This window comes from Amblyraja radiata, chromosome 27 (assembly GCF_010909765.2).
Source record: "Amblyraja radiata isolate CabotCenter1 chromosome 27, sAmbRad1.1.pri, whole genome shotgun sequence".
NCBI classification, from domain to species: Eukaryota; Metazoa; Chordata; class Chondrichthyes; order Rajiformes; family Rajidae; genus Amblyraja; species Amblyraja radiata.
The window spans coordinates 14,213,827-14,240,820 of record NC_045982.1 but is presented as its reverse complement, the minus strand read 5'-3'; the positions used below and the strand labels follow the sequence as shown (position 1 = coordinate 14,240,820).

At 40.4% G+C, this 26,994-nt stretch overlaps 1 protein-coding gene across 2 annotated transcripts in view; it reads left to right on the top strand.

Annotated features, from left to right (window-relative positions):
* grhl3 (grainyhead like transcription factor 3) overlaps positions 1-26,994 on the top strand; it is a 79,696-nt gene that overhangs the window by 6,480 nt on the left and 46,222 nt on the right. The window contains exons 1-5 of one of the 2 annotated variants that reach the window (XM_033045192.1): positions 2,473-2,579; positions 18,172-18,358; positions 20,198-20,268; positions 21,177-21,474; positions 25,724-25,788. In XM_033045192.1, coding sequence (XP_032901083.1) covers positions 18,173-18,358; positions 20,198-20,268; positions 21,177-21,474; positions 25,724-25,788 — 620 coding nt within the window. In that variant the 5' untranslated portion in view covers positions 2,473-2,579; position 18,172. Of the gene's footprint in view, positions 1-2,472; positions 2,580-18,171; positions 18,359-20,197; positions 20,269-21,176; positions 21,475-25,723; positions 25,789-26,994 lie in introns of those variants that run through there. The other variant, XM_033045190.1, reaches the window with a different exon arrangement.

Sequence of the window (26,994 nt, the reverse complement as noted above, 5' to 3'; positions counted from 1 at the left end):
TTTATGTGGAAATAAAGTAAATGTATCGGAAGCAGCTCAGAGCAAGGGTTAAAAAAAAGTACTGGAGGAACTCGGAGGGTCAAGCAGCATCTGTGGTGGGAATGGACAGGCAACCTTTAGGGCCGGGACCCTTCTTCAGATGCCACCACCGCACTTTCTTGTGTCTCCACCTGGAATGAGTCTGAAGGAGGGTCCCAACCCAAAAGGAGACGAAAGTACCTTTTGTATGGCAATTTTAAGATGAAACGTCACCCATTCCTTTCCTCCAGGGATGCTGCCTGACCTGCTTCATTTTATGTCTATCTCTGGAAAGGATAGGTGGGCTTATGAGTAAAGGTTGCTGAGGTTGCCCTCATATCTGTTGGAGTTTAGAAGAATGAGAGGAGAATTAATTGAAGCATTTAGGATACTGATGAGTTTCAACAGACAGGAGGAGGAGGAGGACATATTTTCTCCTGTAAAGAATCTGGAACTATGGATCACTATTTTTTTTTAAAAGGGCCACTCTTTACACTGAGATATGATGAAACTTCTCTTATGAATCATGAATCTATTGAACTTTCTTCAAATGGGTGTGGAAGCAAAGCCTTTGAATATTTTTGAAGCAGAGATAGATACCTGATCAAGGAGTGAAAAATACGGGCCCACAGGAAAGCAGGTTCAAGATTAAAATCAGATTAGAAATAATCTTATTAAATGGTGAAGGTTTGACAGACTTAATTTGACAGACCTGCTCCTAATTTATATACAGTATTTACCTGTTCACAGCAGGCAACATCTTCAATATATAAAGAAAGATGTTGCTTTAATGATGCACCTGCAAACTCAAAATTTCCCAAAGTGCTTAATAGACAAGGAAAGGTATTAGAAATGTAGGGAAAGTTTTATAATTGAACAGAAAGAGAGAATTTGATGTTTTTTTAATTCCTACTAGAAAGGACACAGGCATGATTAATGCAGTAGCAGATCTGAGACAGATATCGTTAAAACATAGCATTTTTGTCGTTAAACCCAGGAACCCAGTTGCTGTCTGCCTTGAGTTTGCACATGCTCCCTGTGTCTGTGTGGGGTTCCTCTGGGTGCTCTGGTTCCTCTCCCATCCACGAGATGTGCGGTTTTGCAGGTTAATTGACCTCTAGTGTGCAGGGAGTGGATGAGAAAGTGTGATAACATAGAACTAGTGTGAACGGGTGATCGATGGTCAGTGTTGACTCGATTGGCCAGGGGGCCTTTTTCCATGCTGTACCACTAAACTGAACTAAATAAAATAAAATATAGTAAAATGAACTAAGCTAAACTAAACTAAGCTAAAATAAAATGAAATAAACTATGTAGCTGTGAAAGTAAAGTGTAATATCATGCAGTTACCAGACTAAATAAACTCCTGTAGAATTGCTGTAGTATTTACCAAGTTTAAAAACTGGGACAAGGGAAGCAGCATAATATATCTTTCTTTTAAAGAAACTCCCTGGTGTTGTAATGCATTTAAATTTGATTGCGTGAGTTGAAGAAAGAGGGTTAGGAAAGTCTTTCTATTGTCAATTAAACCCTTGGTTTCCTTAGTTTCTGTTATGATATCGTAAGTCAAAGTGATCACAGATAACTTGTCACGTTGTCAGACCAAGCCCACTATTAGAATTAAACAAACTTAAAATACCCCGCTGTCATTCGACAGTTTCGACAGCAGAACACAATATTGCCGGAGGCAAATTTTTATGCATGTAATTTTCTTCCTTATTAAGTGGGTGTTGGGAAAGTGAAGAGTCTGAATCAGGAGAAACACTTCCCATAGCTGTGAAGCAGGGCTCCTACTCAGATCTTAAAAGAAAACTCAACAGCTGTAAAGTGAAGACCATTTAACACAAAACATCATATAGATCAGAAGGCACCTGTTTGCGCTTGTTTTTTTGGGTCATAGTTTCTTTTGCCTTGAGGCAATTGCAAGTTCGGAGACAGATACAGATGTGTGAAAGCTAATAATTAAAGATTATGATTGTACATTTGGAATGTCATCAGTTATTGCAATCACCCCTTTATTAACTTCCTTGTAATTTACAGCTATAGTAATTTATGATGTCTTTGCCCAAAGATATTGCATTAATATCAAGTCTCTCTTTAAAAAATACACTTACTTCCTTGTTAATGTGACAGTGTGCATGCAGCGGAGTTTTCTGCTGGGTTTAAGAAGTTTTCTGCCAGTTTTTTTTTAACAAGCAAGTCCGCCAACATTCAGGCTTTTGTTTTGGGGGGTTCTCTGAACGGACTAGGAATCTGATACACAAGTTGGAGGGAGGTGTGAGGCTTCGTGCAGAGAGATTCATAACATCTGGGCCATCACCTCCATTATAAGAAAGCATCATTATAAGAAAGCAGATTTTCCACATGCAAGTCAAGTTTGAGCAAACTGTGGTGTATATGTGGTTCTGCAAATTAAGTATGATGCGCACACCTTATTACAGCTCTATTGGTGGGAACCGCACTTAAAGTAAAGCCTAGAGAACTTGGTTGCGTATTGAAAGCTATTGCTCTGGAGCAGATAAGTCGGAGATTCATTCGTCCTCCATCTGTTTTAATAAAAGGTATGTGCAATAAATATTACAAGTGAAAGATGTTGATTTAGCTGGTTGAACTGAAGAACGGAAAGGAAGCAAAAGAAGAAAATCTAGCTATGGCAAACACAATAAACAGTTGTCACATGGGACAATAATCCGATCTGATATGCAATGATGACTTCCCTGTTATGAAAAGCTAATGAACAGTATTTAGTTATAATTTGGTGTTGTATATTGAAAAGTCTTGAGGCATTTCCTACACAGAGTTTCCATGTTATATTATGTGTGAGTAAATCAAATAGAAAACTAAATTTACTTGGCAATTTGATACCTGCTGTTTAATAGATGCTCTGTTCATTCAAACATATATTACCTGTAAGTTACATTTGTGAGAAAGAAGGGTTGAGTAGCCTTGGAATAGCTTCCAGCTTTCATACTTTCAGAAAAATCTCGACTACTGAAAGTCTGAATTCTCTGGAAATATTGGACAGGCTGAACTCTGGTGTCTGTGGAAGTTTGATCTGAGAAAACCCTTCAAAATCCATGTGAAAGATCGATGTGGAGAAAGTGTTTCCACTTGTGAGATTCGTTCATGGGGAATAAAGATAAGGTTGCAGCCAACAGATCCAATACAGAACTTTGGGGGAATTTCTTGGCATTGCGATGATAATGAATAGAGTTGTGGACATCAACACATGAAGGGAAGGTTTGAAGTGAACACAAGAGAATGACTGCTGACATGGGATGAATGAGGTAATTATATTGGAATACAGAATATAAACAGGATGGACCTCTTCGGCTGAATGGATAAATTCTGGGCTGTGAATTCTGCACATTCAGTGGATTCTTAATTTGAATTGAAAAGAAAAAGAGGTGGAGACAGTAGGCTGTGGGAGAGCTGGGAAGGGGAGAGGAAGGAGGGAGAAAGCAAGGACTATCTGAAATTGGAGAAGTCAATGTTCATACCGCTGGGGTGTAAACGACCCAAGCAAAATATGAGGTGCTGTTCCTCCAATTTGCGCTGGGCCTCACTCTGGCAATGGCGGAGGCCTAGGAAGAAAGATCGGATTTGGAATCGGAGGGGCAGTTGAAGTGCTGAGCCACCAGGATATCAGGTTGGTTATTGCGAACTGAGCAGAGGTGTTGGGCAAAGCGATCACCAAGTCTGCGCTTGATCTCACCGCACCTCATATTTCGCTTGTGTAGTTTACACCCCAGCGGTATGAACATTGACTTATCCAATTTCAGGTAGTCCTTGCTTTCTCCCTCCTTCCCCTCCCCTTCCCAGCTCTCCCACAGCCTACTGTCTCCGCATCTTCTTTTCTTTTTCCCGCCCCCCCTCGACATGTCTGAAGAAGGTTCTCGACCCGAAACGTCGCCTATTTTCTCTCCATAGATGCTGCCTCACCCGCTGAGTATCTCCAGCATTTTTGTCTACCTTTGATTTTTCCAGCATCTGCAGTTCTTTCTTAAACTTATTTTTGAATTGATGATTTTAATCTAATGTAGCACAGCTTTACCTTATTAATTTTAATTTACCATTCTTGCATATTTGCATTGCTTTTGAAGGTATGGGAATTACATATAATGGAATGTTATAATTTGTTTACAAGCTTCGCACAAATGCACAGTAAAGCAGATGTTTCAACTGAAATAAAACCAAAAAATACAGGAAATAGCCAACAGCAGTTGCACCTGTGAAAAAACAGAGCTAGCTTTTCAGTTTATTGATCTTTCATCAGAAATTAGAAAAGTAAGCATTGAACCGCTTTTAAGTTGCAGCCAAAGGGGGAAGGACAACAGGAACAAATGAAAGGCCACAGACAGGGTGGAGAATGAATAAATTATGTAAATGGTGGTGCTATTGGCCAACAAAAAGTATGTGTGAGGAAGTGTAAATAAGAGGAGACAAATGAAATTTGAAATAGCACAAGATGAGAGAGAGAAAAATACATATGCTGGTAATGCAAGTCATAAAATGGAATGGGTGCTAATGTGAAATTGGTGAATTCAATGTAGATTTTTGAAGGGCGCCATGTGCTAGGTGCTGTTCTTTGAGTTTACATTAAGCTTTGTTGAAAAGGTATATGGAACAAATTACAGAGAGGTCAGAGTTACGGTGGGATGTAGAACTAAAGCGTCAAGGCACTTTTGCAAATAGAATAGTAAATGATCTGCCAATCTGTGTTTCATTTCCCTGATGTGGAGACCACATCTTGAGAAACATTAAAGTCTAAGAAATAGACATAATTCTCTGCATCACCTGGGAGGGTGGAGGTAAAAGGACAGACGACGTTTCTCTTGCAGTTGGATTGGAAGGTGAGTGGCAGCCGGTGGAGAGAAATTAGGGAAATGCAGAGAGAATGGTCCTTTCAAAATGTGACAATTGAGGTGTTTGGTGGGAAGATGTGACTGGCAGTGGAGGATAATCTGTTAATGTGGAAGTGAGGAGGTGGAGGGTGAGAACAAGAGAATCACAACTTCATACCTGCTGGAAGAAAAGAGCATGAAAGCATAAGAGCAGGATGTGGAACCAATGTGTTCAAAGGCTGCAGTGGAAAGATATCGCAGTTGAGGAAATTGGAAACTATCTCAGAAGTATGCAAGTGGGAACGTACAGTATTTACATAGATCCCTGAGCAAGGATGGTGAGTTGACTCCATGGCAAGTAGGTTCCTCAGATCCGTACATTCAGCTATTGTAACCCTGCCCTTAGGCCGACAGAAACCTTGCTAAGTGCATGAATTAGATAGCGTAATGACCAAGTTTTCTATGTGTAGACTCTATGACACAGCTCATCTTTTTCACTGGTACTTTTCTAATTTACAATATGAAACATGAATGAGTGGAACAACACAATTATGCAGTTAATGTGTTGATTAGCAAGCAAAGCTGCCAAAATCTGAAATAAAGATGAAAACTGCACAGTACATTCGGTGGCATCTGAGTTAACATTTAAGGCAAAAGAGTTTTTGTCAGAACTGGAAAGTGAGGAATAAGTGATTTTCCAGATTTCACAAAGGGCCTCTGACCTGAAACATTCTCAGTTTCTCTCTTCAGATGCTGCCTGATCTGCTGAGTATTTCTGATATTTTCCATTTAATTTAAACATCAGAGAAAGCTATTTTGATAGCTAAATCTTCATCAGACTCACTGGGCTATGAGAGGAATCATTGCCCCATTTGAAACCAACAAAAATGACCGTCAATGTCATGAACTTAAAGTTATAAGTGAAGCAAGATGTGAATTCTTTGGTAATAACCTAAATACGACCAAACATCATGGTTTCAACATTATGTAAAGGTTCATCAAAGCATGTTACTTATTTCTGCAAGAAGCCTGAATGTCAGAGGATGTAAATTCAGAATGAGGAATTATTTTGCACAAAGAGTAATTAGCTTGAGAATTAATTTACTAGATTGTGGCTTTTAAAGCAGAAGCAATTGGACAGTAATAGATGGGTTCGGGGCACAGCTACATATCTTTCAAGAGAGTGAGGAGATTGAAAGATAAGATGAAAACACAGGGAGTTGGCTAGAAAGCAATCATAAAGGACAGGTTTGTTGCAGCTCAGTATCTTTTTTTCTGCTCTTAAAACTACTAAGTCTATTATTAATGAACCACAAACTTACATGCATAAAGTTAAACTTTGGCTAGGAATGACTGTAAATTTTTGTTTATTAAGTTTTCATTACATACATTTGATTTTCATCATACATTCAGATTGCTTTGAGGAAAATACAATCGGGTAAAGGAAAAAAGTAATTTTCATACTACTTTGTATAATCAATTCTGGTCAACAATTATAAAATAATTTCTGACATTTTGCTAAATGTTAGCAACAAAGTGCACTTGCGCTCTAAGGTCTGAGCTTCAGCATTGAACGGATGATATTCTGTGATTATGAGCTGGACTGTTGTGATACATTGGATACACACGAACACTGCAACATTATAAGACGAATAACATCTAGATTGAAATAATTAGTCACCAAGTCACATAGTTTAATGACTTGTGTAGTTTTCAATGTATTGTGTCACCCTGTCCACACTTTTCCATCGTGGTTATTTTTTAAATCTGATACACTAAGGAGCGACTAAGTAACAATTTGTGTGTCATTTGTACATGGCCCTAATATACCTGCATATTTATGTGTAGATACACTTCCATATCAGATTGGTTGGCGGAAACAATTGCCATTGGAATGTGGTTTGGCACCATCGATTCATTGGAAGCAAATAACATTGGCAGGGCAGACTAAATAACTTTTAACTCTGCAGTCAAAATAGCATTAGAGGGGATCTTTGACTCGTCCACCTTCTTTTCCTTGTGGGGATTGACTCCAAAGGTATCCATGGGCTGGTGAATCCACATTAATTTCCTATTGCCTCCCGCTATTAGGAGGTTTTGGGTGTATCTTTAAAGTTTTAGCTGAAAGTCGTGCCCTTGAATGTTGTGATTGTTTTTAATTGACCGACAAAGGATAGCAGGATGAAGACCAAAGTTCCTGTTTCTGAAGAATATAGTGGACCAGCGTCTTGACTGATATTACTAGTTATTGGATTTAACTAATATCATGGCCTACTAGGGTAGGATATCATACCGCAATCTTAGGCTATGTTTATTATTGACATGTGTAATGAGGTACACTGAAAGGCTTTGTTTTGCATGCCATCCAATTAGACCAGATAATACTATACATACATACATACATACAAATAAGTCAAAATCAAGTGCAATAGGTAAAGGGAAGGATATATAATACAGAATATAGTTCTCAGCATTGTAACACATCAGTTACATGGATAAAGTCCAATGTCCACAATGGGGTAGTAGTGAATCAATCAGTACTCTAGCTTAAGGATGGACCATTCAGAAACCCAATAACAGAGGGGAAGAAGCTGTTCCAGAGACTGATGGTGCGCACTTTCGAGCTTCTTGTTACCTTCTGCCCGATGGGAGCAGGGACAAGAAGGAATGCCCAGGGTGGGACAAGTCTTTCATTATGTTGGATGTTTTTCCAAGACATCATGAGGTGTAGATGGAGACAATGGTGAGGAGTCTGATCTGTGTGTTGGACCGGCTACATCTATAACTCTACAGTTAATAATCAAACAAACTTGAATCAAACCGCTGGATTAACATTAATCAAAGGCTAGCATCAACATTATTTAATCACACTTTGAGACCGCATGCTTTTCAGTTCTCCAAAGGGGCAGATCCAACATTTCCTGAGAGGCAACCACCAGGTAGAGCAACCACCCCCCCTCCCCCCCCATTCACCTTCACCTACTTGTCTTATTGCATTATCTCACATATCCTGGGCACCAGAGCACTCATCTCTTGAAATTCCATTATTGTATTCTGAAGGAACAAAATGGAAGCACACATTTTATGAATTGAGTGAACTCAATAGTTACATTTTACTCTGAGAATGATGAACAAGGAATAGTTTGGAGAAATAATTAAAGGCACATTCAATCTGAAGCTAAATAAATATAAAGGTGAAAACAATAGAAAGTTGTTGAAAATGTTTGGGACGAAGGCTGAGTGGAGAATAAACAAAGACTGTTCAACCGAATGTCTAATTGTGTGCTTAAAACTCTATGCCATTCTATGTAAAGGAATACTCCGTGAACAGAAGTATGGGTGTGCTGTCCACTGCAACATATAACAGTTCAGCGATTTAGCGTTTGTAGTTTCGAACCACCCATAGCAACAACATGTCTGTATTTGTCAGGTTTCGTTTATGACTAATGCTTTAGGTAATTGATGAGCCCTCCCTCCAAACAGTTCCAGAAGCGAAAAATTGTGCAATGGTTTCAGGACTAATTAGGCAATACTGGTGCTTCATTAAAATGTAAGATTCCTATGGGAGGACCCTGACAAAACTTTTTTAAGTACTTTTTGATATCTCCTGTAAAGTAAGGAACAAAAGTATTAGAAGACAGCAAAGTTGGGTAGCCTTTGTAAGTGAACAAAGAGTCTCTGATGTTCAATTAGCTCAGGACTGTTGCTTCTGAAACAGGCAGCTTGCAAACATGCTGATGATGCAGATGTGATTGCAGCCTGCAGGCTGTAGGAGGCAGAACTGAGCGTAATAATGGAGAGTAATATTTTCTGTCAGCAACATTCAAAGCTAGTCTGTGCGTCTTAAAGACATGTGTACCGTGGCTGTAACACTTGCTGGAATTCATTTTGATACTAATTTTGAGCTAGGAGATTTTGAGCTCGGTACAATGCCTAGGGGAGGACTTTGAGACGTTCAAATGTGGTTCTGGAAACCATGTTAGAAAAATGCCCTATGGACATAGACAGGAGACTCACCTGTTCAACTCTGCAGGTAGAAGCATTGATTAGTACGTGGAGTCCACTCCTGAGGATATATAGCTACAATGCCAAGGCATTTTCAATGACCGCACATTTGTTGTATAGATCATTGAATGCATCTTCAAATGCCGCACCTGCCCTTCCATCACCATCTTAGGCACAGACTAATGCTCATCATCGCCTGCACCCAGTTACCAACAGTTGCTGTGCATTTAAGAATAAGGAGTAAGCCATTTAGAACGGAGACGAGGAAACACTTTTTCTCACAGAGAGTGGTGAGTCTGTGGAATTCTCTGCCTCAGAGGGCGGTGGAGGCAGGTTCTCTGGATGCTTTCAAGAGAGAGCTAGATAGGGCTCTTAAAAATAGTGGGGTCAGGGGATATGGGGAGAAGGCAGGAACGGGGTACTGATTGGGGATGGCGGTGCTGGCTCGGAGGGCCAAATGGCCTACTCCTGCATCTATTGTCTATTGTCTATTGTCTATTGTCATCGGGTTTCATGCCTCAGTCCTTAATATTCAAAGGCACTCATGCCACTAACACAAAAGCACAATAGCTTATTACTATTGCTCAATGGACCATGTCAGTCCACCATCTAGGATGAACAAGACTTTGTATTTACTCTCTAGCTAATTTCAATGGGCACCTTTTTAAAGAAGTTATCAAGAAATACACAGATCATTAATTGAGTTATCTTCTTTGCTAAATTCTCTGCACTAGTACTCAGAGTGACTTGGCATTATTGTAGAAACAATGAACTGCAGATACTGGAAAGTGCTATAAAAAAGTGCTTGTGTTATTCAGCGGGTCAGGCACTGGAGAACATTATGAGGCAGCTTTTCGATTCGAGACCCTTCTTCAGACTAACTGGTGGGGGGGGGAGGGGGAGTGAAAAAAAGCTGGATGAATGGGGGAGCAGGGCAAAGTAGGCAAGGGGTGGGGGTGGGAGGAAATAGTCTAGGTGGAGGAGGATAAAAATATGTGGGAGTCCAGGTGGGGCAGAGGGGAGGGGAAGAAAGGGGAGTGGGGTTGTTAGAGATGGCCTAAAATTGGAGAATTCAATATTCATGCCATTGGGTTGTTAGGTGCTGAAGCGGAATGTAAGCTACTTTTCTCCAGTTTGCGTATGGCCTCACTCTGGCAATGGAGGAGGCCCGGGATAGAAAGGTCCTTATGGGAATTGGCTGGGGAATTATCAGTATGGGAATGGGATAGGGAATTATCAGTGTGGGAATGTGTCATTCTGTCAATCTGCCTTGGGCCTCCTCCATTGCCAGCATGAGGCCACATGTAAACTGGAGGAACACCACCTCATATTCCACTTGGGTAGCTTGCAACCCAATGGTGTGAACATGTGTGTAATACCCCAATGTCCTCTGCTTATATCAAACTTTCCCCTCACTTTATTGCTACAATTTGAAAATATCATACACACATTATTAGCAAATACAATAGTCAATTTCCAAAATTCTAATGGCCAACATAAATATGGAAGCTGCAACTGCGCAGTATTTCCCTTCAACATCATAATTATAATAAAATATTTTCAAACATTCATAGGCTTACTCCAAATGTTTCGACTTAGGAGCTGTAGGTTCCCCTCTGTGCAATGGTTAACAATAAGGTGGACTTGAGAACTCACATGCAAAATGTCATTACATCGATCACAAAGGTATAATGCTCCACTGACTGTTCATATGTGGTGCCTATACTTGTCATGCATATCGAGAATTTTGGTGCCTACTCCCTGCAATTTTCTGCCTATTGCTAAAGAAAGGAATAATACGTCACTAGATTTTTTTAAATGCCACACAGCATTGATTAATGAATGAGTGTGCATAGTAATTCAGTGCAAGATCTGTTAAGGGCCTGTCCCACTTACACGACTTTTTCGGCGACTGCCGGCACCCGTCATCGGTCGCCGAAAATTTGCAGGTCGCCGAAAATTTTCAACATGTTGAAAATCCAGCGGCGACCAGGACAAGGTACGACTCTTTAGGCGACTACTCACGACCATACAGGCTTCACCCCGCGACATGTCGCCAGGGTGTCGCCTGTATGGTCGTGAGCCGTCTCCTCAGTCGCCCAAAGAGTTGTAGCGTCTTTCTGGTTGCCGCTGAATTTTCAACATGTTGAACATTTTCGGCGACCTGCAACGACCTATGACGGGTGCCGGCAGTTGCCGAAAAAGTCGCGTAAGTGGGACAGGCCCTTAATAATCATAAATTTGTACCGTGTCTTAAATATAGACTGATGTTCAAAGCCATATGGACTTGGTCAAGGGTAGATGCCAAATGACGGGCGGCACTGTGGCGCAGCGGTAGAGTTGCTGCCATTTAGCGCTTGCAGTGCCAGAGACCTGGGTTCAATCCCGACTATGGGCACTGCCTGTACGGAGTTTGTACGTTGTACGTTCTCCCCGTGACCACGTGGCTTTTCTCCAAGATCTTTGGTTTTCTCCCACAGCCCGAAGACGTGTAGGTATGTAGGTTAATTGGCTTGGGTTTGTATACTTGGTATAAGTATAAATTGGCCCTAGTGTGTGTAGGATAGTGTTAATGTGCGGGGATCGCTGGCCAATGCCGACTCGGTGGGCGCTGTCTCTCTAAAACTAAATGCATTGCAGGATCTAGGCAGGCAGAGGTGAAAAGATAAAGGGGATTTATGGAATGATATCCAAAGCACGGAGAATTGATGGATTAAAGAATGATTAGCCATGGAAGATTATGGGAAGAGGTGATGCTGAAGTGCTCTGTTTATAGAAAACTGTGTTTGAATGGGCTGATGATAGGGTAGGGGTTACAAACAAGATGTTAAGGCATTATGGGTTTTAAAACAAGGATAAACATTTTGAACTGAAAATATTTAGAAGGCTGGAAGTTCATTTAAGTGAAGGGCGAGTGAAGATGAAACAACTTTTGGAGACGAGTGAAAGGTTGGACAAAGAAGTATTGGGATAGTTGAGCTTGAGGAGAACAAGGACATGGATGAAGGTTTCAGCAGCAGATATCAGAACTGAGGTATTTATGTGGCTTCATTCTTGGAAATGAGTTGTATTGATGAAGGGATCCTAAGTTTATGGGCCATCAATGTTTCACATTGTAGAGCTGAGGCTGAAATAATAATCACTGAATAATAATGGTGGTAACGATATTCTATTTGTAGTAAGGATTGAAGACAACAGCTTTCAGTCTTTGTGTAATAACAAGGAACTACCTATGCTGGTTTATTAAAGAAGTGGTGGAGGAACTTAATGGGTCTCTGGAGAACATGGATAGGTGACATTTCAGGTCGGGATCCATCTTCAGAATGGTTGAAGAGGTGTTAGGAAAGGAAGCTGGAAAATAGGAAGGGCAGGGGAGAGCATGGCTGGTAATCGGTGAAACAAGCAAAAGTGTTTTCATTGATAGGCAGATCGTTGGACAAAGGCCAGGGATGAAAAGACAGATGTGAGCCCAAAAGGATAAAGGGTTGTGAGTTGTGAAAGGCAGAAAGGCTAGGACAGTTGTGTAGCCAATGGAAGAGATGCAGGTGAAGTGGTGGGGAGGATGGGTGGGAGGGGGGAGAAACCAGTGCAAGGTCAGCCAGGGTTCAGGGGCAGGGAGTGGGCGGGAGAAAAGAAAGGGGGAGGGGGATTCTTGGGGGAGAAGTCTTTCAAATGTTTGTCTAAATCAGATTATGGATCATTGAAGACTGCGAGGCATAGAGTGAATGAGCTGATCAGGACAGATGATCAGTCAATGTTTTCCTCATAGAGAGGAGAAACTTGGAATGCAGCGATGGGGCAGCAGTGGGTGGCAATACTTACAGCAGTCAGGAGGAGTGTCCATGCCCATTAATTCGATGCACTGTAAATATTGCAAGGTGCCAGTTAGTATATTAGAGTTAACTGTCTGCTTGGAAAGGTGAGCATTGCAACTGAGGGCTTTCAGGACAGATCAAAATTAGCAGCGGGGGCCACAGGAATGCAGCAGTTAAAGGTTGCCATCATTATTTTTGGAGTGATAATGTCTTTCTCCCACTTGTTTATGTATGCATGAGGAAGTATCAGTGGTGGGAGGCTGATGATCAAACTAGTAAACAATAAATTCTAAGATGCTTAGATGAGTGTGCAATTCTTTGTCGGACAATGTTAATGGTGGGCAGATGTTATCTTTATCTTGTTGAGCAACGTGTGGACTCAACAGTGCATCAAATAGATTGAGTTTCTGTCCTTTTTTTGCTTCTTTAAACTTAATAGGAACCATCATAGGAATAAGCATTTCCTGAAATGTAGGTATTATTTCTGTACACCAAGCCGGAAATGAAACGAAAGGTTGTTTAGTCGATGAAAACTCCAAAAGTCCCATCAGTTATCTGCATTGCAAGTGACGGTCCCATGCAGGCTGCAACAATATGTTTTCCACAAAGACCATGTACATAATCCAGAGGGCTGCATATCTGTGAAATCCACATTTGCAATGACGATTGTTATCTCTGGAAGTGCAATAGTGAAAATCACCTTCACAAGTTCCTAAGTTATAGGAACAGAATTTGGCCATTTGGTCCATCACGCCTACTCCGCCATTCAATCGTGGCTGATCTACCTTTCCCTCGCAACCCCATTCTCCTGCATTCTTCCCATAACCCCTGACACCCATATTAATCACTTCTTCCATCTTCAATGATAATATGCATTATTTTATGTGAAACGTAGCAGCTCTTACATCCTTGTGGAGATAAATATATTTTATTCTATTCCAATGAGATAATCCCAAACTTAGTATTTGACTCTCAAGTCCTGAGAAGTTAACTCTGTTTCGTTTTACACAAACTTAACATGGTTCTTGAAAATGTCACTTTGGCACAATATTTTTGATTGCATATTTATACATAGAATTGTCAATCACAGATGTACACTTGTAAGCAAAAAAAAAAGAAGTTGACAGATGCTGTAGATCTCAACCACTTAAGGCAGGGCAAATTACGGTATTCAATTGCTAATATTGCTCCCATACGATTCCACACTGACACAGTAAAGTGCTGAGAGGTTGCTGAACTGTCAGAGATCATCTTTCAAATGGTACATGAAACTCAAGCACAACTGGCCTCGCAGGTAGACTAACTACATTTTAATAATAATTACATTTCAGAAATACCTTGTTGCACCTTGTAGCTCCTGTGCCTTTGGGCAGGAGGTATAGAAGCCTAAGGTCCCACACTGCCTAGTTCAGGAAAAGCTACTTTTCGACAACTATCAGGTTCTTGAACCAACTTGCACAACTTTAATCCTACTTCGAAAATGTAACACTATAAACCGCCTTTTCCACTACCATGGACATATTTTGGGTTGTAATTGTTTTTTTGGACAGTTATTTTTTCTTTTGACTGTCTGTGTTTGATTAATATATGTTATGTTTTTTAAATGTTGTCTGAGAGGTTGTACATGTGATGCTGTTCAAACAAAAATTTCATTGTACCTATACCTTTAGAGTATTTAGAGTTTTAGCCTCAGTTCGGGGGGAGTTCCCCCCGCCATGGGTACCATGTAATCCCGTGCTACCTGCTCCATGGTCGGATAGTCAGCAACTAAACCGTCTCCCCCACCTGGTTTGCCAGGTGAGGAGGGGGCTGTGGACCCCCAGCAAGATCAAAAACAAGACCTGTCAAAGGGCGGATGAGCTCCTAGTGAGCCAACGGCCATCCACACTTAAGTAGAGTTGCGATCACTGTCGTACAGTGCATTGTAAGGCACCATTCCCGTTGATGTTTTCAACGAAGATGATGGTATACCTCACCACACTAGTGCATATGACAATAAACTCAATGTGACTTGACTTCATTATTCAGAAGGAGCTGTAAAAGGCACTATACAAAAGAAACTTGTATATTTCTCCCAATGGCCCATCCTTTTTGTATTCAGAGCATTTCTTGATGTTACTAAACACTAGTTCAGGTGAGCAAGCAGGGAGCATTAAAGTACATGCTTTTTGAAGGAAATCAAAGCATTTGTGGGAGATTGAGAAGCTGAAAATTACCTCTGTTCCATACGGTTTAGTAATGATTCATTAAAACATGTCAAAACAGGATAGACACAAAGTGCTGGAGCAACTGAGTGGATCAGGTAGAATTTCTGGAGAAAAAGGATAGGTGGCGTATCATGTCAGGAGTAGTCTAAAGAAGGATCGCAACCTGAAATGCCACCAATCTTTATTTTCCAGAGATGCTGCCTGGCCCGCTGAGTTACTCCAGCACTTTATGTCAAAAATACAAGTCTTTTTAGCTTCCTGCTCCATTCTTGAAGAATTAAATCACACAGTGAATTAATTATTTCATCACTGGCAAATTAATTTAAACTTAGTTCAGGTTCTGCTCACAAACAAAAAAATGCTGGATACTCTCAGCGAGCTATGCAACATTTGTGTAAAGAGAAACAGAATTAATATTTCAGGACTTGGATGTCAAATATCAAGTTTGGGATTTGTATTTCAGAAATCTAGCTTCTGCAGGTTTTTCAAAATTTTCTTTTGATTTTCATTCGCTGGCTATGAAATTCCCAACATAGTTCAGATATTTAATTTATGCCCTTTAGTACCATCAACTGAAGTTTAATTCGAAAGAACTTCTGAAGTTCTAGTGAGGAAGCATTTGACAGTTTTTATCACATTGGGGAAAAGTGTCAAACATTTCCTCACCAGATCAAACGTTTACTACTAGACATGTTATCTTCTATCAGTGGGAATGGTGCATCACAGTGATGGATTATTATTGAGCTAAAGTAACAAAAGTTTGACACTTGATTTATTCATTTATGGAAAAGTGACATTATTACTATTCCCATGGCACAAAATGAAAATGTATATATCCTAAAACTGAAAGCTTCATTTTACTGAAAAAAATTAAATCTCCAAATGAATAATAAAGGTTTCCTTGCATCACATAAATGTGCACAATCTGTCATTCTGTTCAGTCTGTGAAATCCTTCAGCTGTGGAAGGGAACCAGATAAATGTTCCATGCATTTTGTTGAGGAAATGTCAGAGTTAGAACATAGAGCATAACAGATAGATAGGCACATCACATGAAAAGGCCCTTTGGCCCATAATGTGTGTGTCAAACTAAGTTAAACAAATCTCCTCTGCCTGCATGTGATCCAAATCCCTCCATTCCCTGCATAATCATGTACCTATCTAAAAGCCTCTTAAATGCCATGACCATATCTGCCTTCACCACCACTCCTGGCATTGCTTACTAGGCACCCACCACTGTGTGCAAAACTTGCCCCCCACATCTCTGTTCAGTTTTCCCCTTCTAGTCTTTAGACTTTAGAGATACAGCAAGGAAACAGGCCCATCGGCCCACCGAGTCTGCGCCAACCAGCAATCACCCCGTACCTACCGTGCCTTATCCTACACACTAGCTACAATTCACAATTTTTAAGTAGGCCAATTAACCTACGAACCTGCATGTCTTTGGAATGTGGGAGGAAACCCGATCACCTGAAGAATACACACACATTCGTAGGGAGAAAGTACAAACTCCGTACAGACAGCACCCATAGTCAGGATCAAGCCCTTATCTCTGGCACTGTTAGGCAGCAACTCTACCGCTGCACCACTGTGCCACCCCAAGTATTTGACACCTCCACTGACTGTCTCAAGAGAGGAACCATGACATGGATGGTCCCAGTGTAGCTGACAGCCTGTTGGGAAAAATATAGCACTTCTTTCCTGCTCTTGGAAAACCAAATTGAGAATATACGGAGAACTATTGGCTTAAAAGCACTTTTCTCTAAAGTCTATGTATCACTTAAAGCACCCTCCCATGTATATAATTTTATGTGACTTTTGACTTTTCTTAATTTTTTCTACCAAATTAATTTGTTAGAATGTAAAGCAATGCACTGATGGTGCTAATTCTGGATGTGGCAGAGGAATGCGATCCTTATCGCCGAGATCAGAGTCTTTTGCATGGCAAATTCTGAGGATATTTTTCCTTTGAAAAGTAGATTTTTAAATAAGATTGTCATTAGGAGCTTGAGAAAAACAAACCTTTGTAGTACAGCAAAGAGCCCGCAGTTAAAATGTCATCAGGGGTGTGACGAGCTTTGACTATTGAACCACATTTCAAAAATAGAAAGGAAAACAAGCAATAATGAAACTGCGTGGATTATCGTCACAGGAGCCATTAGTGTCATTCAATCAAGCATTTACGAATATTAGTGACTGCTCAGACTATACTATTTTGGGATAGACAACATTTTACAGAACCATGCTGGGTTTTTGTTAGTCAATCTTTCATTTCTGACAGTTAGTGAAGTTTGCATTCACTCTTCAATTTTGATGAGATTATAATTCATCTCTTTCCCAACTTCACAGCTATTCTTATTTCATTTAAATTAGCCTTTTAGCTGTCAGGTTACATTAACCACTATTTTATTTCTGGTGCAAAAAACAAGCTGGACTTTGCTATAGTACCCATTTATATATACTGTATATATTTATTTCCTTGCCCAATGTCAGTTTGGAAATGTCACGTTCCCTGGAATCCTAGGTGTGCTGATCATAGTTACGCTCAGCAGCCAATTTAGAAACCAATGAACAAAACACAAAGTGCTGGAGGAACTCAACGGGTCAGGTAGCACCTGGGGAGGGAATGGACTGGTGGCATTTCAGGTCAGGACCCTTCATGAGACTGTCCCAGTCTTAAGAAGGGTCCCAAACCAAAACATCATTGCCCATTTCCTTCACAGATGCTGCCTGACTCGCTGAGTTCCTCCAGCACTTTGTTTTTTTGCTCAAGATTCCAGCATCTGCTGTCTCTTGTGCCTCCAGAATTCTATGACACGTTCTCATTCCCACTTGTCTGATCTTACCTGTCTTACAATTTTGTACAACAGTCCATTGAGAAGTGGTATCAATGAGTGGCTAAAACTAAAAATTCTGTAACTGGTCTTTGGCATCACAGGTTGAGGTGCCAATTAAACATTTGTTTTTTTTTTTACTACTTGCTGTTATATACGATACGATAAGATCAAACTTTATTTATCCCAGGAGGGAAATCGGTCTTAAAACACAAGATACATCAAACTTGAAAATAAAGTGACGAGTGGAAAGGATTGGGGATGTGCAAAGATTGGGGGGGGAGGGGGGTAGTTGGGGAGGGAGTCAGTCTACCCGACGAGAGAAGGGGGAGGAGTTGTACAGCTTGATAGCCGCAGGGTAAAAGAATCTCCCGTGGGCTGTATTTTGGTTATTCCAGTGATGTCTGATTTACTTGGTTTTCATGGAAATTCTGCTGAATTTATTTCAGGATGAGGCCGGTGATGGTTCTGCACAATGAGGGTGTTAACTTCCAATTGAATTCTGTCCCCAATGAGGATGAAGCCTGGAAAAGCTACCTTGAAAACCCATTAACTGCAGCAACAAAGGCCATGATGAGCATCAATGGTGATGATGAAAGTGTGGCTGCTTTAAGCCTCCTCTATGATTACTACAAGGTATTTGTTTTGATTGAAGGTCCGATGACCAAAAGGAAATATTAATTTTGTATAAAACAAGGAGTAACAAACAAAATATAATGTCATGTTTCCCTCCGGTTTTTCAACATGTTCGATTTTGATATGACATCAGAATAACTTGAGGCCGTGTTGCAAATTTTATTCTCTCCCATTTTTTTGTGATTCTATCTTCCTTGTGGATGGGTAAAGTTGCCCAAACTGAATATTTACACTATTGTAACATTAGTTACAAAATTATTCTTGAGTGTTTCAATAACTACAGATTTCTCTCACATGCTTACTTTAAAAATGAATAACAAATTAAACCTTAAGGTTTTTTCTCGATGCTATAATAGTATAAAGCCAATGAAAATATATCATGTAGAATCATTTTATAGCCAATTGATACAAAGGTGATGAGAAAAATTATTTTAAAGTTAGATTTACTAACATCAAACTAATTATTTTTTACTACCACAAACATCACCATCTGCACTTAATATTCTGAAGTGAAGCTCAACTTTATTTTCCATTGCTGTGCTTCACCAACATACGGTCAGAACCGGAACATCCCCCATTCCTTTTCTCCAGAGATGCTGCCTGTCCCGCTGAGTTACTCCAGCATTTTGTGTCTACCTTTGATTTAAACCAGCATCTGCAGTTCTTTCCTGTACACACTACCGTGTTGTTTTCAGTCAATAAGAATGTATTCCCCCTGAGGGCCAAGCATGCTACTGAGAAATTCGTAATGTGATTATATCACTAACACAAAAGCATACCGTGCAACTATTTTCTCTTCACATCAGGGAAGGAGAATTGAAAACACTGGGATTTGAAAAGAAGCATTGGTACAGTATGTCTCAATTGAGACATGTTGTCACTCTGAAATTATGTGCACAATTCTGATAATTAAAAAAGGAACCAAGGCTAATATCTCACTGTCAAAATACAGATAACGTGAAGTCTATTCGTATTATGACATTGGGTCAATGGCCACATTCTGCCTGTCCCTGCCTGAACTACATCATCTGGCAGCTCGTCCAATACACCCACCTATGTGAAAAAGTTACACCTTAGATTCCTATTTAATCTTTCCCCCTTTAACTTATAACTATGTCCGCAGGTTCTCGATTCCTGGCAAAGACTGTGTGTCTAGCCGATCTATTTCTCTCATGATTTTATACACAAGATGTCAAACAAAACTCTTTCCACTTGTAACTACTCTGATTATTCTAGTCTGAAGAAGAGGTGGTGATTCAGCTCTGGTGCCGTGGCCAATATTCTTCCTTCATTGACATTACTTTGTGGATATCACCATCTTTCAGGGATCTTGCAGTCTTGTTATTGCCATTTCAACACACTTCAAAATAATTTAATTGGAGATTAAAAATTAGTGTCCTTTCTGTTTATAATATCTGATGTGACCAGTGCTGGTGGATGAATCTTCTGCAGCAAGTGTTCAACAATTGCTATCTTTAGTTCACATTGACTCCTGATGACTGGTATCATTTTTTTCACCAGGGAAGAACAATGGAGGACCCGGTATGGGGGGAGAACAATGGACAATAGTGGGGGGAGGGGACAAAGGACATTGGGGACCCTGCATGGGGGAACTGTTGGGGGGTGGTGGGTGGGAGGGTGGGGGACAAAAGGGGGAGCCAGCGTGCTTTGTAACGTTGTCAGCGCCGTAGGTGGCTGCTATCTGTGTATATTGTGTATGCAAGCAAAGAATCTCACTGTGCTTAGTCACATGTGACAATATGGTATTCCTATTCCAGTCTGAACAATTTGCATATTTCTGTGTTCATGTTTGCTAACCTTTTGCACTTTCTTTCAAAGGTGCCAAAGGAAGAAAGACTTCTGCTGCCCGGAAAAGTAACCCGCCCTTGTGAACCAAACGCAGTAAGGAGGTAGGAGAAATCAGATCCTGCCGTACTTTTTGCCACGTTACATTTTATTTAATTGAGCAGGAGTAACCAATATTGGATTGAATTTGCCTAGGAGCAATCTGTATTTTCTATTCTAACTGACTTTTATCTGAGAGTAAAGGAACTTACTTCATTTACAGCAGAGGCAAAATGAACAAAATAGCTCTCCCTTCCAAAACGCTAAAATGGCACCTTGCCCTACTTTAACTGCTGTACTCTTTGTCAAAAATGCCAGAGAATGCCCAATAGCTACACAATTTCCAAAACAGTGGACCCACATCTGTTAAAATCTGGCTGACCAGTTGGTGTTGGATAAGACCACTGGCTCCCACAACAATGCGCATAATGCTAGGTGTAGGACCATTTGTGGTAGTGGCCAAGGCAAATTTTGTGGACCATCTTAGACCTGCTGAATGGACGATCAAACATATCCATGGCCCATCATTTCCTCCTCCCTATCTGTCCTGAAATGTTGGGCGAGTCATGGCAAATGGAAAGCCCAAATGATCTCCTCTGCTTCAGAACCCAGTTCACACTGACCTGATTCAGCAAATTAACAGAGGGAGGCAATAAGGAAAATACTGTTGATATGGTGCTTTCAAAAGGCAGTTGACAAAGTGACTCGTAATAGGGTTCAATCAGGGTTAAAGCATTCGGAATTAAAAGCAATGTGGCCGCATGGATGGAAACTAGATAAATATACAGGGCACGGAGTGTAGTGAACACGTGTTTGTTGGACTGGAAGGAGGTTTACAGCAGAGTTCCTCAGAGGTCGACATAACGACCACTGCTGTTCTTAAATAGAACAGATAATGCTGGAGGCATTCAGCAGTTCATCGGAACGATCATCAACCTGAAATATTAACTTCAAGATACCTTTCTTTCTACAGGAATAACACTGGCATTGGATTTGATTTTGACAACATTTCATTTCTGGAAAATTCCATCCCAACTATGAAACCTTTGCCTGAAGATGTTATTATGTCAACAGAGTACCTTGATCCAACTAGAAGATCCCAACGGTTCCATTCAGATTCTTCCTTTCCAGTTCCCAAATCTCAGCCTTCATTAGATAGCTGTATCATCGCCCCCAGAGATTTATACGACTGCAATCTCACCGAATCATTTGATAATATTTTAATGACACAGCCACAACAAAGATGGGTCGCTGAGAACATATCACCTGAGGTTAGTCTATCTTCTTTAGTATGGCAAATATATATTGCAATTATTTCTTAAATTTTATGAAACAATATTAATTGGAGGGAAGTCCTTACCCTTGACTGTTACAATCACTGGGTTTCTCCACAACTAATCTGAAATAAGGCGACCACCATGAATGATATGACTAAATGAGCCGAACAGTGAGTGGGTATATCAGAAGGTGAGACTCATTTTCTGATATCCCAAAGCCTTTGCTCCATCTACAAGCCAGGAGTGTAATGGAAAGCTCTCCACTGGCGTGGATGAAATCACCTCTAAAAACATTCAAGATTTACGAGGATGTTGCCAGGACTAGAAGGTGTGAGCTATAGGGAGAGGTTGAGTAGGCTGGGTCTCCATTTCATGGAGCGCAGGAAGATGAAGGGAGATCTTATAGAGGTATACAAAATCATGAGAGGAATAGATCGGGTAGATGCGCAGTCTCTTGGCCAGAGTAGAGGAATCGAGAACCAGAGGGCATGGGTTCAAGGTGAAGGGGAAAAGATTTAATAGGAATCCGAGGGGAAACTTTTCCACACAACGGGTGCTGGGTTTATGGAAAAAGCTGCCAGAGGAGGTTGTTGAGGCTGGAACTATCCCATTGTTTAAGAAACAGTTAGACAGGTACATGGATAGAACAGGTTTGGAGGGATATGGACCAAGCGCAGGCAAGTGGTACGAGGGTATCTGGGACATTGTTGGCTGGTGTGGGCGAATTGGGCCGAAGGGCCTGTTTCCACACTGTGTCACTCTATGACCCTATGACTCTATTCAGGAACACCATCCTAAACTTTTACTCTCTCCATCAATTGGCTGCAGTGTGCATCATCTATAAAATGCACTGCAGTTACTCTTCTATCCTACTTAGACAGCATGTCATAAAACCACAACCACTACCACAAAGAAAGGCCAGGGCAGGAGTTGCATGGAGACACTATCACCATCATTTTTTTCTCCAAGGTGCACCCAAATCTGAACTGGCAACAAACCACCATTCCTTCCTTGGTGCTGAGTTTAAATCCTGCTACTACCAACCCAATACCATTGTGGCAGTAGGTTCAGCAAGTGGATTACAACAGTTCAAGAAGATGTCACCTCGTCACAAGGCCTCAAGGCCAGTAAACGCCAGCCTTGCCAACAATGCCCACATCTGCAAAATGAAGGAAACATAATTTTAGAAAGATAATGATACATCTAATTTTAATATCAGCAATGTTAATTGTATGTTATTGTATGTGCAGCACAGGATTTATGCAATGCAGGTGAGGACTTGCCTTTTTGCTCTTGGCATAGCCTTTACCTTAATTTGGTGGCTTCTTGGTTGGGGACGAGAACAGTAGATGATGTTATCCTTACCTACTGTCACACCCCTCGTGATGGTTGGTTGTAGAATGCATCCACAGTGAATGAGTCATCAGGCAGTACTCCAAGTTAAATAATGGCAAACATGAAGCAATAATCCAGAGATGAAAATTGCTTCTATGTTTCTGGGGTTACTAAGCACTGGAGAAGAGGATTGCATGTGAGATGTTTAGAGAACAAGACCACATGGAGCAGAAAGCTGAATGTTCTGAACTTTCCATTGATAACCTTTGAGGTTCCTTGATATGTTTTCACAGAGTTAACCTACACTTACTGTATATGTCATCAAGTAGAATTGCAGCCGATGGTATTGGTTATGGGGATAAGAAAAAATGAGCAATAAAAGTGAATTAGTTCACAATTGTTAACGATGATTGATTCCAGAACGGGCTGGAAGCATGAATGAATCACCACTCAGGAGACAACTTATAATGAAGATTTAAACATACAAACATAGAAAATAGGTGCAGGAGGAGGCCATTTGGCCCTTCGAGCCAGCACCGCCATTCTTTGTTATCATGGCTGATCGCCCCTATCAATAACCCGTGCCTGCCTTCTCCCCATATCCCTTGACTCCACTAGCCCCTAGAGCTCTATCTAACTCTCTCTTAAATCCATCCAGTGATTTGGCCTCCACTGCCCTCTGTGACAGGGAATTCCATACACAACTCTCTGGGTGAAAAAGTTTTTTCTCACCTCAGTCTTAAATGACCTCCCCTTTATTCTAAGACTGTGGCCCCTGGTTCTGGACTCGCCCAACATTGGGAAAAATTTTCCTGCATCTAGCTTGTCCAGTCCTTTTATAATTTTATATGTTTCTATAAGATACCCCCTCATCCTTCTAAACTCCAGTGAATACAAGCCTAGTCTTTTCTGGCCCTTTCAGTTTTTGAATATGTTAGAAAGAACCTAATATGTTAGATAAGAATTTGAAAGTGAAAGTTACAAAGTGAAGTTTGTTTTCCCCACAAAGAAAATTAAGTTATTCATGATGTTTAATGGTTCCGGCAGTTTCAACGATGCATTTAATTTTCAAAATCATAAAATGATCCAAATAGTGATATAAAATTCCTTGGGGGCATTGATGGACATTGTCACACATAGAAACATAGAAACATAGAAATGTTTGGGAATGGGCGGTCGGTAGCTAATCAAGGAGAACAAAACATTTCACTTAAAGCAATGACAAAACAACTCAGTCAAGGAAATAAAATGTCAGCATTCAAGTCCTTAAATTTGACTATGTAAATCCTAATATAATTCCTGATGTAGCTCAAAGAATCACGGAACATAGAACATAAGACACATCATGCCAAACACGTTGCCGTAAAATCAATCTCCTCTGGCTGCACATGATACATATCCCTCCATTCTCTGCATAACTATGTGCCCATCTAAAAGCCTTTTAAATGTCCTTTTCATAAATGCCTCCACGACCCTTGGCAGCGTGTTCCAGGCACCATCATCCTTGGTGTAAAAACATCTCCTTTAAACTTTGCCCCTCTCACCTTGAAGCATCGCCCTCTCATCTTTGACATTCCTACCCGAGGAGAAACATTCTTATTGTTTTATGTCTTTCGTAAATTTTATATATTTCCATCAGGTCTTCCCTCAATCTCCAACGTTCCAGGGAAAATAATCTGGAAAAACCTCTACCTGCACCTTCTCCAACGTCTCTGCATCCTCCTGTCCCCTTGAGCAAAAGGCAACAAATGCCAGCAAAACCCTGTTGCTCCTTGCAACAAAATGTATTGAAAATGTTCTCCTTTTGGTTCGAAAGAGATCACTTTATGAGGGATAATCTGTTTAATAATTCCCAAGTAATCCACAGGCGGTATATATTGACCAATGAATAACTGGGTGAAGAAAGAAATAAAACAACCCCAGCTCATACCTCCCATAAGAATCTCAGGGTACAAGTCAGGATATAGAACCCAAGCTAATGTTCTTTTCTTTAACCAAGCGCCTTTCAAGGCTGGGACCTATGGTTATGTCTGGGTTGTTGCTGTGAAATTATTGAACTCAGAGCAAAGGTGATCATTGAATACAGGATATTCCTCATCTGAATGATTTGATTCTCCTCCACTTCAGCTAATTTAATGCATGTTTTCAAATGTTTACAGCAAGTTTAATTTAGAACATGCTTCATATTTAAATGGGAAGCTGGTACAGTGGCTATTGTGTTACAAAATTGAACTCCCATTTAAGAGACATAATTAAAATAGCTACATTTACTTTGACATCAAGGCTTTGTCCAATAATAAAAACACAGAATTCTGGAAACACACAGCAGGGCAGGCAGCATCTGTGGAAGGTGAAACAATTAACATTTCAGCTCTGGAACCCTTCGGAGTTCGGATGAAGGACCCCAATTTGTAACATTAACAGTACTTCCAGCACCTTCTGTTTTATGTTCAAGAAGGAACTGCAGATGCTGGAAAATCGAAGGTAGACAAAAATGCTGGAGAAACTCAGCGGGTGCAGCAGCATCTATGGAGCGAAGGAAAAGAGGCAACGTTTCGGGACGAAACCTGAAGAAGGGTTGCCTATTTCCTTCGCTCCATAGATGCTGCCGCACCCGCTGAGTTTCTCCAGCATTTTTGTCTGACTTCTGTTTTATTTCAGGCTCCCAGCATCTTCAATTCCTTGATTAACAAAGTTTTTTCAAATGACACATATAGACTGCAGGAATATCATCCGTCTCATGTTTAAAGTTACCTACTGCGAAGGAGATTAAAGAGCATTATTGCATTGTCCCTCGATACAGGGAGCCGATGCAGGGTAGAATAAACATTGATGAATGAAAAACTTGGGTATAATAATAAAACAAATGTAACTAATCTAAAAATCTCTTGATCTAAAAAAAATGTAGGCCTTTCTTAACGATTTGATGAGACCACCTTGTGTCGAAGAGAATATCACAAATAATAACTCAAGGTAGGTGAATTCCACTGCACACTGTTAATCACAGTCTTGTAAAGGAACATGCTTTATTTTACAGATTTTGTTGGCACTTTGAGGTTAACTGTTGAAAGGGAGTGTGAGAAAAAGAAACATCACATATTCTCAGACCCTCCCAGCTCTTATTCATGTAATGCTTGGACATGTTAAATGAAGAGATTACCTGATGCTAAGTAATTGATGAATAGATAGCCATTTAAAAATTCCTAAGCTTCCCAGGCAGAGCACTCAAGCCAACTCAACCTAATATATTATTTTGTGTGACGCAGAGTGCACTGCAATTTAACCTCAGTACATAGAAATGTGATTGCGTAATTGTATTTTCTTCAGCATTTTGCGACAGTAAGATCATTTTACTAACAGTAAGATAACAACCACTTTCAGGGTGTTTTACATCATTACAGAATTTTGACCAGTCACTTATGATTACAAATCATCTCGATACCTCTAACATGCCTTTTATATCGGCTGTTCATGTGATGAAGTGATTTACTGTGCAACAATCCTCCAGGAGCGTTGCCAGGGACTTTAGAGGTCAGAGGTCACTCCAAGGGCAATCGTGGTTTAGTAATGCAGCACTGGATTTGGATCAGAGTGGGATAGATCCCTTCCCTATGTTTCCCTCTGTTTCCCTATGTATGGGACAGATCCCTTCACTTTGCCACCTACTCATCATGCCAATGACCAACCAATCTCACCCCAGACTCCAGCTATTAGATGCCAATCCATTTAAACCTCCTACCTCCTAAATGCTCAGGTAAGGAGCCTGCAAAGCAGTTGCTGAACATGCTGCCGCATCCGCTGAGTTTCTCCAGCATTTTTGTCTACCTTCGATTTTCCAGCATCTGCAGTTCCTTCTTGAACAGCCCTGTATAATTAGTTGTTAAATTGATGAAAAGGACAAACTATTTAAGAAGTTCCAGTTAATTGAATATTTATTTTACCTTAACTAATAATAGCAGGTAATGTTGTTTTTTTTTAAACATTTTTATTTATTTATAATATGCATTGAAAAATATATACAAAACAAAGTTGCTTCTAATTAGGTAATACCTGGGACTTCAATGGATTTTCATAAGACTCCATACAAATTAACTTACATAGATATTTTAATATAAATGATAACTAAATGATAATTTAAAAAATCTCCATATGGCTTCCTAAGCTGAGGAATGTTAGAGC